Source organism: Oncorhynchus mykiss, chromosome 23 (genome assembly GCF_013265735.2).
Source record: "Oncorhynchus mykiss isolate Arlee chromosome 23, USDA_OmykA_1.1, whole genome shotgun sequence".
NCBI lineage: Eukaryota > Metazoa > Chordata > Actinopteri > Salmoniformes > Salmonidae > Oncorhynchus > Oncorhynchus mykiss.
The window spans coordinates 31,891,578-31,905,742 of NC_048587.1; the positions used below are offsets into that span (position 1 = coordinate 31,891,578).

Consider the following 14,165-nt stretch of genomic DNA (forward strand, 5'->3'; position numbering starts at 1 on the left):
GATTTTTAAGCCTTGAGATATGGATTGTGTATGTGTGCCATTCAGAGGGTGAATGGGCAAGACAAAAGATCTAAGTGCCTTTGAATGGAGTATGGTAGTAGGTGCCAGGCGCTGAACTGCAGCGCTGCTGGGTTTTTCACACGTGTTTCAAGAATGGTCCACCACCCAAAAGACATCCACTGTGGGAAGCATTGGAGTCAACATGGGCCAGCATCCCTGTGGAATGCTTCCAACACCTTGTCGAGCACATGCCCTGACAAATTAAGACAAAATGTTTTGAGGGCAAAATGGGGCCCACCCAATATTAAGGTGTTCCTAATGTTTTGTGCACTGTGTACAGTGCAATACAATCTATGTATATAAAACATGCTGGAAGACCAACAGACATTGACCTGTAAAAATGCTGTATAGGTTTCTTTATTTTTAAGTTAGTAGTTTCCAATTTGAGATCTCTTCAATATCCACGGTGAAAATATATTTTGCATACAGTATACTCATTAACATAAACAAATGTGCCATCAAGAAAATCTGTATCCCCAAATCAAAATAGAATGTAAATTGTGACAAGACTTAAATTAAACAATAAGTCTGTTGTAATCAATATGTTATACCTCGTCATAACCAAAGAATGTCTGAAAACGATCACACAGTGGCTGCTTAACAGTTCTTCCCTTTGAAAAATGTGCAACTTATCTACAAAGCTAGCAAACTAGACAATGTGAAACTTATTTTGCATTTCAATCAATATTTCTCCACGACAAACAGACACACAAGCTTCAGTTCCTTCTTTTAATGTGTTAACTTGTTTCATAAATCTGTTACACATTTGAAACAAAATATAGGCAATTATACAGTATGTAAAACCAACAGATTTTATTTTACACTATATACATATAATGTGCATTGCAATATGAAAATGGTAATGAGCCAGAAAGGAAGTTAGTTTGTCCATAATCATTACACATTCCTACTGTGTAAATTAAAACCAACATGAATCTTGTAGTGTTTTTACTGACTTTTTTTTCTTCTACACAACTCGTTTCCTTTTGTTCAACATTGCACGAGGTAGAGACACCGCACTAATTTTGGCCATAAATCGAGAACACATTTTGGCATTACATTACAAAAAAAATGTAACATTCATATTCTTTTTACATCTTCACTGAGTCCAACAGTAAGGAATGTGTTTTGTCCATTTGACTATAGTGTATATGATCGATATTACCATTGAGAATTACATGAAACGGTGATCAAAACAGTACCGTTTGAGTCCGTTTAAGTTTGACATTTCTCCCTCTACAGTCTCATTATGGTATTTCAGTAATGTTCAGTGAGTGTTCCATAATAAGTCTACCTATGCTAATGCAACCCCTGTGTCACAGCTTGTGAGAACATATGTATGTATACTTAAAGTTTACAAGCACATATACAGTTACATACAACGGCACTTTTCTTTTCTTCAAATACCTTTTTGTGCAAATTTTAACACCAGTGATCCCACAGTATTAAAAAAAGCATACAACTTAGCTGGGAAGTAAGCCTGCAATTAAAACAGTTTGAAATGTTCATCTCATAGAGTTATAAAATGGAAGCTAAGAATGAAATGGTTGATCTCCCATTAGATATTTCTCAAAGCGAGCTACAAAGGGAGTTCCCACATTTGGGATGACGATGCGTGCAGAATGACATTACCAGTAAGTGGTACTTCCTTGCTGCTCAGACTTAGCCAAACCTCAGAGGGGATCAAATCATGTCCCTTGTCACATGATTAGAGAACAAGAAGTCATTTTTAGTGCTCAAACTGACCCTCTGAACCACCCTTTTAAATCTTTACAGTCTCCATACCGGTACAGAACACCTATCTACATGACCAGTCTTTAGTTTACAACCCCGGAGTAGCCAGGGTCCCTTTCTGCGAAAAAAATACTACATTTATATTTACAATTAAATAGAGGTCAATTAAGCACTTGTGTGGTATGGGCTAAGATGCTAGCAGTGGTGGCAACACTTAATTCTAAAATGAAATCATATAGAAGTCATCCAGTTCTTTGTTACATGCCACAATAAATATAGGTGTTAAAAGGAAGTAAGAGGCAAGTTGGAAGTGGACCCTTGAAGGATCAGTCTCCTGTGAAGCTAAAGCAGTAGTCTGTCTGTAGTGTCTTGTGTAACCAAGATGCTGTGTGGTGTGATCAGTAGCTGTTCTCGTGTCCAGCCAGGATGTAGAGGTTGCTGGCTGCTGTGGGGTTGTCGGTCGGCCTGCTTTCCAGCACCACCACTCTGAAACACAGGTTCAGTTCAGACTCACACTGTGAAAATATATGTCCCAGAGGGGACCAGGAGGATTACAAATGTAAGCCTCACAAACAGAAAATGCATTTTCACACACCAACAGACACCAACACCCCCCAAAACATGCACAATCCCAAATCTTACCAATAGACTACTCAAGCACCATAGGCAAAGTCCATCATGTTAAGGTCAAAGTGCTGTAACAGAGTAGTCACTGACCCAAGAAAAAAGTAAGCTTGCCAAGCATCCTTCCAACTCTATGAATAAGAAATCCTGACACTTCCATGCACTGGCCACCAGAGTACCCTTTCCGCAATCATAGGTTTACTCCCAGTAGGTGGTGTTACCAGAGTAACCCAGCAGGGGGGAACATTGAGGGAGATGTGTTAAAGTAACTGTCCAGTGAAAATCTAACTTTTAAAAGTTCATATTCTGTTAACTGATACCCAAACAATGTTGTTGAATCATCCTGTTCTCATTTGTGCCAAAGCATAACTTGGAGAGAAAACCCCCACAAAAAAACACCTACAGTACAGGTCAAATGCTTGCCATTTCCTCAGAGGATGAGCTGGCCAATCTGTGGTCTACCTGCATGAATATTTTTATACGACTGGTATACCCCCACATTATTTTGCTGTTGGGGTACACACACACCATTCCAACACAGAGAAGCTGCTTTTTAACATACTCCATTAAAACATTTTGGAAGGACTATTTCACTCATATTGTAATGAATTATAGGTCATATTTAATACATTCTGGAAACAGCGGACAGTTACTTTAAAGTGTGTTAAAAACAAAAAGATGTCATCACAAACTCCAAACCAATAGGTTCAGACAAAATTGGAACATTAGAGTCCCAGTTCCCCCCTCCCCACACACACACACACACACACACACACACACACACAGATGGGATGAAATCCAGGGTCCCCACAGGGGACATCCATGGATCAGAAAGCTTGTAGGCTAGGTGAGGCCTGGAGTGACCCGGGGAGCAGTGAGTATACCTGGGCAGATTGGTGGCTCCCTCCTGCCCTGAACTGTCGTGCTGAGAGTTTCTTCATTCACAAAATCAAACAAGCCATTAAGGAGACAAGCAAGCATAAAACCAACAACTAACACCAGAGAATTCAGGCAATCAGGATTCTATACTACTGCAGTAGATCGTTAGAAAACAAACCGGGCATCACGACGACACCCATGTTAATATCATTGCCAGTGTAAAAATGAGTGGGAGTGTGTGTAAGTCTATCTTGAGACAGGTGTGTCAGATAAGGTGACCTTGAGCATCATGGACCCCCTTACCCACCTGTCAGATCCAAGCAGGCTGAAGATCCGCGTGTTATCAGAGATCTCCTGGGTGATCTGGGGTGGAAACAGATCATATTCAAAACACATACAACAGAATTAAATGGTTTCAAGTTATAAAACAGAACCGGGATTGAACATAGTTTTTTTTTTTAAACCCTCCGTGTACACAAACAGACAACTAACAATGCCCTCAACTTACCTCATTGGTTTTGAAACTCCGCCCTTGCATGCCATGCCTCCAAAATGCCAGAACGCTATCTTGGAGACACACTGCAAAGACATGTGGGTGTTACACTGAACCATAAAAAGCACAAGTAGGAGGTGAGATAAATGCTTCACGGGAAAAACTCTCAGGATATTGAATTATCTTTCTGCATAGAGCTCTACACACAGATGGAAATATCCAACTTTAGCACTACAGAACCGCGTCTTTGAAATAAATCAATAATCATTTAAAATGTATATTTAATCAAATAACCCCATCTTTGGTGTCTTTGGGCTGGGTAGAAGTGTGAATGACATGGTTATGGAAACGTACCTATCGCCTCGATCTGGAAGTTAAACGTCAGCTCAGCAGACAACTTCCTGCTGGACTTCAACCTTCCTTGTAGGTTCACTATCTTTATACACCCTGATCACAGAAAAGAGTTCATCCATAATGGTTACAGTAACATATTCATAAGTTGGAATTTCTAATTTGAGTGAGAAGAAAATCATTATTTGGGTTAGTTCAGCGGATGGGAGGGGGGGTTAAACGTACTGTCCAGACAAACTAAGATGGTGTCCCTCTCCAACTGGGTGACGTGGATAACACAAGTCTGGGGCGTATCTGAGTGGACAGAAAAACATCTCATCATCAAGAACAATCAATGTCCTAATGAAGATAATCATCATCATCGTTGCGACCACGTGCCACTGACCGGCCTCTGTGAACCAGGAGGAGGTTGAGTTGGGGTTGACCGTGCCGAAGCGGACCACTTGGCTGAGCTCGATGCCCTTGCTGACGGCCACACAGATGAGCGGGTACTGCTGATCCGGCACCACCAGCATCTCAAACACCTCCAGGGGACAGGGCAGAGGGAAGTCGATGTTCTACAGGAGAGACCAGAGGAGATAGATCAAGCATCCTGTCCCACAAGAAATCACCCATTATCATGTACTGTCAGGAATAATTTCAACTCGGTTTGAGAGACAATCAACATTGACATGCTATTTTAGCTAATCAAATCAACTTTCCATAACAGGACTGTGTTAAGTTTATCCAAACATGAAAGGTCCCATTCTAACCCTTTACATGGTCAGTCTGCCCCAGAATAACCTGAACCCAACGCTGATTTACCTTGATGAGCATAAACTTCTGCATGGGCTCCACCCACTCCAGCAGAACCACACTGGACTGGAACGCGCCACACAGGTACTTGTGACCCGTGTAGGGATTCCTCACTGCACACAAACATTCAAGGTTTTTCACAAATCTCTCTCTGAACTCTTGTGCTATACTCATTCAAAAATGATGTCTTGTGCATTATTTCAGACCTATCCTCAACTTCTCTTATTCAGTTGTACCGTAAGTCAAGAACAACGCCATGCAGCACTTGATAATACATTTAGCAGACGCCATCATCCAAAGTGTGCATACATTTTTATATGGGTGAACCACACATGTGCACTTACCCACACAGCACTTTTGGCACCCTTTTGTGTCTGGAATCTTATTGGATATGGCAAATTTCCTATGAGGATCATAAGGAACAAGAAATCCGTTTTATATGCATCATCTAAAAAACCCTAAGTTCAAACCCAAATGAATGAAGAGGCCTTAGATATCCTACCGTGGAATCATCTTGTCTGGGAGTTTGTGTGTGGGAATGGCCATGGGTAACTTCTGCATTTGCCGGGCATGCTCGAACAGACCAGCTACGTTATGAGAGTAGAGCTGAGAGGCTTTTCCTGAAAGCAATAACAAAAGCATATTTTCAGCTAGACTTCTAAACCTTTAAAGGGCAATTTATGACACAGTAAAGAAAGAGAGAAAAGGTCTGCCTTCAAAACACACAGATTACATCCTCAGAAGGGCCAGACATGTTTCAAACAAAGAAAGTCCGGACAAATTTTCCAAAGTCAAGGTTTTAAAGGCAAGTGCCTCTCTTCAATGTTGACCTTTTTTTTGGCAGAGGAACGTCAATTACAGCAAAACCATTACTAGATACAGAACAAACAACAAAACCATTACTAGATACAGAACAAACAACAAAACCATTACTAGATACAGAACAAACAACAAAACCATTACTAGATACAGAACAAACAACAAAACCATTACTAGATACAGAACAAACAACAAACCCATTACTAGATACAGAACAAACAACAAACCCATTACTAGATACAGAACAAACAACAAACCCATTACTAGATACAGAACAAACAACAAACCCATTACTAGATACAGAACAAACAAAACCATTACTAGATACAGAACAAACAACAAAACCATTACTAGATACAGAACAAACAACAAAACCATTACTAGATACAGAACAAACAACAAAACCATTACTAGATACAGAACAAACAACAAAACCATTACTAGATACAGAACAAACAACAAAACCATTACTAGATACAGAACAAACAACAAAACCATTACTAGATACAGAACAAACAACAAAACCATTACTAGATACAGAACAAACAACAAAACCATTACTAGATACAGAACAAATAACAAAACCATTACTAGATACAGAACAAACAACAAAACCATTACTAGATACAGAACAAACAACAAAACCATTACTAGATACAGAACAAACAACAAAACCATTACTAGATACAGAACAAACAACAAAACCATTACTAGATACAGAACAAACAACAAACCCATTACTAGATACAGAACAAACAACAAACCCATTACTAGATACAGAACAAACAACAAACCCATTACTAGATACAGAACAAACAACAAAACCATTACTAGATACAGAACAAACAACAAAACCATTACTAGATACAGAACAAACAACAAAACCATTACTAGATACAGAACAAACAACAAAACCATTACTAGATACAGAACAAACAACAAAACCATTACTAGATACAGAACAAACAACAAAACCATTACTAGATACAGAACAAACAACAAAACCATTACTAGATACAGAACAAACAACAAAACCATTACTAGATACAGAACAAACAACAAAACCATTACTAGATACAGAACAAACAACAAAACCATTACTAGATACAGAACAAACAACAAAACCATTACTAGATACAGAACAAACAACAAAACCATTACTAGATACAGAACAAACAACAAAACCATTACTAGATACAGAACAAACAACAAAACCATTACTAGATACAGAACAAACAACAAAACCATTACTAGATACAGAACAAACAACAAAACCATTACTAGATACAGAACAAACAACAAAACCATTACTAGATACAGAACAAACAACAAAACCATTACTAGATACAGAACAAACAACAAAACCATTACTAGATACAGAACAAACAACAAAACCATTACTAGATACAGAACAAACAACAAAACCATTACTAGATACAGAACAAACAACAAAACCATTACTAGATACAGAACAAACAACAAAACCATTACTAGATACAGAACAAACAACAAAACCATTACTAGATACAGAACAAACAACAAAACCATTACTAGATACAGAACAAACAACAAAACCATTACTAGATACAGAACAAACAACAAAACCATTACTAGATACAGAACAAACAACAAAACCATTACTAGATACAGAACAAACAACAAAACCATTACTAGATACAGAACAAACAACAAAACCATTACTAGATACAGAACAAACAACAAAACCATTACTAGATACAGAACAAACAACAAAACCATTACTAGATACAGAACAAACAACAAAACCATTACTAGATACAGAACAAACAACAAAACCATTACTAGATACAGAACAAACAACAAAACCATTACTAGATACAGAACAAACAACAAAACCATTACTAGATACAGAACAAACAACAAAACCATTACTAGATACAGAACAAACAACAAAACCATTACTAGATACAGAACAAACAACAAAACCATTACTAGATACAGAACAAACAACAAAACCATTACTAGATACAGAACAAACAACAAAACCATTACTAGATACAGAACAAACAACAAAACCATTACTAGATACAGAACAAACAACAAAACCATTACTAGATACAGAACAAACAACAAAACCATTACTAGATACAGAACAAACAACAAAACCATTACTAGATACAGAACAAACAACAAAACCATTACTAGATACAGAACAAACAACAAAACCATTACTAGATACAGAACAAACAACAAAACCATTACTAGATACAGAACAAACAACAAAACCATTACTAGATACAGAACAAACAACAAAACCATTACTAGATACAGAACAAACAACAAAACCATTACTAGATACAGAACAAACAACAAAACCATTACTAGATACAGAACAAACAACAAAAGTAAGACACAGCACAGGTCCAAGATAGTCTTACCAGATATAGAGAGCAGGCAGTTGTTCATAACATAAAGCCAAGTGCACCGGCGGGGAAAGAGCTGGGGACAGACGGGGATGGAGAGAGCCAATGAAGAGTTGATAACAACATTCACAATCCTCCATTGAAGAAGAAATATATAAACCTTCAACCAGAACAAACCTGCTCCATGGACGTCTCGTGCAGTTCGTTCAGGTTTAAAGTGTAGATTCCCTCCTCTGCACCAAATATCAAATATTGGTCTGAAACGACGACGAAACAAAGAGCCTTTTAGTCATGTTCATCCAAATAATCGTCTTGGCAACGATTCCTGTAATAAGTCATGAGTCATGACAATAAAGATGTAAAAAACCAGTTTTTCCCCAGTGTCCTACCTCTGGTGTCTGGGTTGATCCAGGACGTGGCACAGTGGATTTTCAATGGGCAGCCGTTGAACACCTTGGAGAAACAGGCCCCCATCTGAGCAGCAAGGAGAATGGAGGTTGGAAAATTGGAGGGAAGCCAAACATGACAGATTTTTCTTCAAAGCTCTCGTCTTGAAAGCTTTATCTGAGGGGGCAAAACGCCTATTTGACGTTGGTTCATAAGATCATGATGTGTCTGTAGAGAAGGCATCATACTCACATGGACCTTGGGTGTGGGTGGGAGGCCATTACTGATAGGCTTCTGAAAAACAGCGGGAGACACAAAGGGCGAGACAGATAAGGTGGATGATCACTGGACCACATTCGTTTTAGACGAGTGGTCGCTGATGAACGGCTTTAACAACAATAATCAGTGTGGCGATGCCCTAGTGTGGAAGGGAATGTATTGAAACGTCACTGTTCATAAGGTGAGTGTGTGGGATCAGAGGGCATTACCGTAATGTCCTTCTTGTCTTTCCGTATGGGGACACTAGGGGGCATGGTGGACTGCCTCTCTGTAGCACTGTCCTTCTCTCCATTCTGGTGAGAGTTCAATCCATTACCTGCAGCGGGAAACATGTTTATTACACACATCTCGGTGTGCGTGTGTGTGTGCTTGCGAGAGAGTTCTCCACATGCAGTACATACTGGAATCTAATCACGGCTAATCAATAATGGAATATGTTTTGATGGGATTACAACAGTAATCAAACTAAGTGATTCGACCGTGCTAACACACTGAACGGAGAATGCATTCCCCACGCTTGATTACATTCAGAGGGTCGGATTACATTTTGAAAGCCTCACTGAGAACATGATGTCAACGATGGGAGGAGGCGGCTGGATTTTGGTGACAGACAGGGTCACATGACTGCAGCAACAACACTGCACTATGTAGATCTACAGACAGACAGAAGAAAGGGAAGGAAGGATGGGGAGGGGGCGCGAGACTCTATGGACACTGATTGATGGGAATAACAACCAATCAGGGAAGGGCGATAGGCTATGGGGCTACCAATTGGCTGGCCTTACTCTCATCCTCCAACACCTCTTCCAACTCCTCTTCTGTGTGCGGGGCGTGAAGCCACTCCCAGAAATGCCTAAAGCTCCCATCATCATTCCCCTCGGGCTCTGAACCAGCCTGGCTCTGTGTGCTCTCGTTACCTAGGCTACTGCGTCTGTGGGGGGGCAGGCGTGGGGGTGGAGGGCGTGGGGGTACGTTTGAGGAGGTGGTTCTGGCAGGGCTCTCGGGTACAGGGCAGCGCTTGATGGTCCCCCCTCCATCATCCTCTCCCTGGGACGGGCTCTCCTGGGGCAGACAGATGGACTTGGGCTGGAGGGAGAGAAAGAGACGCGAGAGAGACACAGAGCGAGACAGAGAGAAAGAGCGAGAGAGAAAGAGCGAGAGAGAAAGAGCGAGAGAGAAAGAGCGAGAGAGAAAGAGCGAGAGAGAAAGAGCGAGAGAGAAAGAGCGAGAGAGAAAGAGCGAGAGAGAAAGAGCGAGAGAGAGCGAGACAGAGAGACAAAGGTCGACAACAATCTCTAGCGGTTGATTAATGCTTTCCCTATTATTACTCATTTGTCAAGCTCGGTTTACCATCTAACAAATAGAACATGTAACATCAATAGTTTCAATTAGATTTGAGAGAAAATATTGGTGTTTGCAAATCTGAATTTAGCTTGAGGGTCCGTTCCGCGAAATAGAAGTCTCTGATTATGACCCAAAACGCAGCAGTATGATAATATGCTAGTGGTCCTACCTTGGGGGGCAGTGGGGGTGGGACTTTGGGCCTCATGATGGTACTGTGTTTGCTTGAGGGAGAGATTGAGGTGGGTTAGGTTTGTTAGATAGTGGCAAGGTTCCACACAGACAGTTAAAAAACATGTTTTCAAAAAAAGTGTTTACACAGTGTCACATAGCAGAGTGACAGATGAATAAACCCAGGAGTGTCTAATATCACACAGCGCAGTGTTAGACAACAGACAAGTGTTGGACAGGACAACAAAAAGGTGTCTGTCAACCACCACCAGTCAAATGACACCATCAGTCAACTGACACCACGTTAGCATTTCCTTGAACAGGATATCCCAAAGGCCCAATGTAATGTGTATGTACAGTCTGATCCAATCAGTAACCACCATCAACCCCTCAATCATGACGGATATAGACATGGCACCAATCAAACGGCGTAACAAGTTTAAGTCGCCAGGAGAGAGCACAAACCTCAGAGTGGCACTCGGGTTAAACAGGTGGGAAGGGTTAAACCAAGAGGGTTGGGAGGACCCCGAGACATCTATGGCGACAGAGGGGTGAGGATACAAGCAGAGAGAACCACACATCGGGAGCAGATGGCAAACAGGCAGTAAAGAACACACACACACCGAGATCAGCAAGCATGTAAGCAGGTGGCACAGAATGATGAACACACACCAGGAAACAGATGAGGAATGGCAGGGTGCAGGGTGAAGCACAGTTGGTGAGCACTGAACCCAAACATGACAACGGTTCATCGTCTCACAGATGTAAGCAAATGGGAGCCCAGTTAGACTGACTGCTTAGGGGAAGCAACCTGAAATGCATCAGAAGCTTTCCATAGTTCTGCTCAACGTGAACTGTGGCAGGGAAGCAGGGCTACCGGAGGCGCAGAGAAAGACGGAGACAGGGTATTTGGTAAGGGAGGGAGACGCAGGGGCGTGATGGTGGCGCATGCGGCATGAAGATGCGTGAATGAAACTGGAGAGGTAGCCTTCCCTCTTCCCCCTCCTGAGAGAGGGCGGCTAGACTAGAACACGAGAAGGACTTACTGTTGAGTTTCATCACCATCATCACCACCATCATCATCGGTCTCTAAATGTGTCATGTGACCCCTGAGGAGACGGAGATAGATTGGGGGTGGGGTGGGGGAGGGGGGAAGAGCGGCTCAGTGGGACTCACAGCAACAGGGAAAGTCAGAGCTGCTCTCCTCTTTCACCCACTGGGAGGAGGAGACACTGGCGGAAATGAACTCCACTACATTACTCGCAGAACGAAATAAACTACATAAAGGTAGAGTTTAAAGAACTACATGGCTATAGAACTGAACCAAACAGAAATAGTGCTAACTAAACCTAAATGCTATATTTAGCTAATTTTACTCATCTTCTGTATAGGGCTTGGTGATTTCACTACACACTAACTGGAGAAGGCTTAGACTAAGTCATTAAGTCAGTATATAAGCCATGCGTTGTCAAAGTGCGCTGTGTCTGGTGATCACACAGCGCAGCCTGTCCTGTTTGTAAGCACTGAACAGCAATGGACAAAACAAAGCAGAGTCAAACCATAACGGCAGCAGTCGGAGCAGATTAGCTTTGCGTGACACTGATTGGCTGGATTAGTCCTGCGTTAACACTGATTGGCTGATGGAGGGCGGGGGGGGGGGGGGGGTTGGTTAGGATATGTCCGTGAATCAAATACCAGGGCAGTTGGAGGTGGAGCCCTGAGGGGCGTGGCCTAACTCACCTCTGCTTAAGCTCCTCCTCCACTGATTTGAGAAGACTCCTGTCGGAAAACGGGTGGAATGAACCAGGGAGACGTGAAGAAGAGGAGAAAGAAAATAACTCCGTGACAGAATTGCACATGACATGAGTAAAGGCTCTCCCTCTCTCAGAGGGGGGGGGGGGGGGGGGGGGGTTGACCTAAATTAACATGGCATTCATTCTTTAAGGCTACAGGGCAAAAACACATGGAAACCACAGCGTGTTGGCGTGTGTGAGAGTACGTGAGTTTCATCACAGCTGAGCGGACATCACAACCCATCCAACATTGACCTTAGCTACTCAAAGCTGTACACTCACCGGGATGTGTGAAGCTGTCAGGTCAGCTGTGTGTAGGCAACAGTGTTTGTGTACGCAGGTGGGCGTGAATGACAGAGAAATGGAGAATATAAACCCTATGAGGCTGTCCGGTGAGAGAAGGGCAAAGGAATGTGGACATCAATTGTTCAGGGATCAAATAACAGAGTGCCTCAAATCTGATCGGTGTATTGAGTTGAGTGGCTTCTCAATATCCTCTCGCCTGATTTACTCCATACACTTATGAAAACACCATCTATCATTCCATCCCATCCGGTTTATGGAGCACATCCTTCTAAAAACACATGGTTTAAACAGCAGCGAGTCTTGTCTCTTGCCCTTTCACACACACAGTGCTTACAGTGCACTTCTTCTGAGCCGACCTGCGTTCCAGGAAAGGTGTCATGAATAAATGATCAGATGCCTTTCTCTTGACAGGAAGCCACCTCTCAGTACCACACCACCATCTGCTAGGGCTAATCCCTTTGTACAGATAAGACAAGAGGAGAGGGGGTGGGACCAAGGCAGGGAGATCGGGGGAGGTGAGGAGATTTGAGAGAAGGAGAGAGGAGAGGCAAGGGGAAGAGAGAGGGGATAGGGAATGGGGGAGGGGTGGAACAGACGTGGAAACCCAGAATGAGTGACTTACTTGTTTTCTCCCATTAGGCTTGGAGATTCCTGTCCATACTCCAGTTGAAGGTCCTAGAGAGATACACATATCAAAATGACATGATTGTTTCTGAAACACAATGACACACACACAATGTGGAAAGTTACCATGGCTGAGGTTACCTACTGTACGGCATCAACTATGTTAGAGCTGAGACACACATACACACCACACCTAAAAACACGTAGAGAGAGAAGGCAGGGACTGGTGGAACCCCAGTGACTCCCAGGTCACATTGATGACACTCATGAGCAGGTCATACAGGACATTACAGGACCTTGACTAGATGAGAATAACACCCTTTGGGCGGGCAGAGTGCCCACAGAGAGCTGAGGACACCACAGGTCAGAGGTCACCACTGCTGTTGCTTAGAGAAACACAGCTTTGATTTACGATAGATGTTTCTAACGTGCATGTGTGATAAACATTAAGGTATATGACAGCATTATGCACTATGGATCTGCAACAAGTAGACCAACAACCGTTCAGTGGGTGCTTATATTTCTCCTATTGTACAAGTGTATGCATATGTGAACTGGAAATGTTTTGTTTGCATATCCCAACTCCCCCCGAGACACCCTCGGAGAACGGAGGCCAGGGTCTGCCGTTAGCAACAGCAACCCCGGAGCCAGATACTGGCTTAACGCTCCAACCGCTAGGACACATGCCGTCCATGACTAGATGAACATGAATGGAAACCATCAACGCTATGTGAAGGTGTAGCAGTGCACGGGGCCATACAGAGGCATCTCAGCACAACTAGCTGCAAAGGCATGGGCGAAGGGCGGGTTTCATGGTATGTGTGCGTGCACACTGCAGCAATGCGGCTGACTTTACTGAACACTTATTGGCTGACACTGCGGGTCCATCAGCTCAGTGGACATATTGATTTACCAGCGAGGATATAGATACCTGTATTCCCCCTTCACAACCAAGTGACCGACCCCGAACGCACCGCAAAACGACACGTCCATACTACATTGAGCCGGAGAGAGCCATGTTAGCCGGCTAACATATTCTTACTTATGCTGACAAACTGACATATCCTGCGGCCTCACGTCACATCAATAAATTCCCCAGTATGGATA

At 42.5% G+C, this 14,165-nt stretch overlaps 1 protein-coding gene across 15 annotated transcripts in view; it reads right to left on the reverse strand.

The window, feature by feature from the left end:
• Positions 1 to 401: 401 nt before the first annotated feature.
• LOC110502596 (mitogen-activated protein kinase kinase kinase kinase 3) overlaps positions 402 to 14,165 on the reverse strand; it is a 67,468-nt gene continuing 53,704 nt past the window's right edge. For 4 of the 15 annotated variants that reach the window (XM_036960188.1, XM_036960190.1, XM_036960192.1 and 1 more), the window contains 19 exons: positions 13,057 to 13,109; positions 12,076 to 12,114; positions 11,382 to 11,444; positions 10,337 to 10,388; positions 9,741 to 9,909; positions 9,033 to 9,139; positions 8,797 to 8,838; positions 8,547 to 8,631; positions 8,335 to 8,414; positions 8,173 to 8,233; positions 5,439 to 5,556; positions 5,281 to 5,339; positions 4,946 to 5,049; positions 4,527 to 4,698; positions 4,367 to 4,435; positions 4,145 to 4,237; positions 3,806 to 3,876; positions 3,605 to 3,660; positions 402 to 3,353 (listed from right to left, as the gene is read on the reverse strand). In XM_036960188.1, coding sequence (XP_036816083.1) covers positions 3,083 to 3,353; positions 3,605 to 3,660; positions 3,806 to 3,876; positions 4,145 to 4,237; positions 4,367 to 4,435; positions 4,527 to 4,698; positions 4,946 to 5,049; positions 5,281 to 5,339; positions 5,439 to 5,556; positions 8,173 to 8,233; positions 8,335 to 8,414; positions 8,547 to 8,631; positions 8,797 to 8,838; positions 9,033 to 9,139; positions 9,741 to 9,909; positions 10,337 to 10,388; positions 11,382 to 11,444; positions 12,076 to 12,114; positions 13,057 to 13,109 — 1,764 coding nt within the window. In that variant the 3' untranslated portion in view covers positions 402 to 3,082. The remainder of the gene's footprint in view (positions 3,354 to 3,604; positions 3,661 to 3,805; positions 3,877 to 4,144; positions 4,238 to 4,366; positions 4,436 to 4,526; positions 4,699 to 4,945; positions 5,050 to 5,280; positions 5,340 to 5,438; positions 5,557 to 8,172; positions 8,234 to 8,334; positions 8,415 to 8,546; positions 8,632 to 8,796; positions 8,839 to 9,032; positions 9,140 to 9,740; positions 9,910 to 10,336; positions 10,389 to 11,381; positions 11,445 to 12,075; positions 12,115 to 13,056; positions 13,110 to 14,165) is intronic. The other 11 variants (XM_036960199.1, XM_036960201.1, XM_036960202.1 and 8 more) reach the window with 5 other exon arrangements.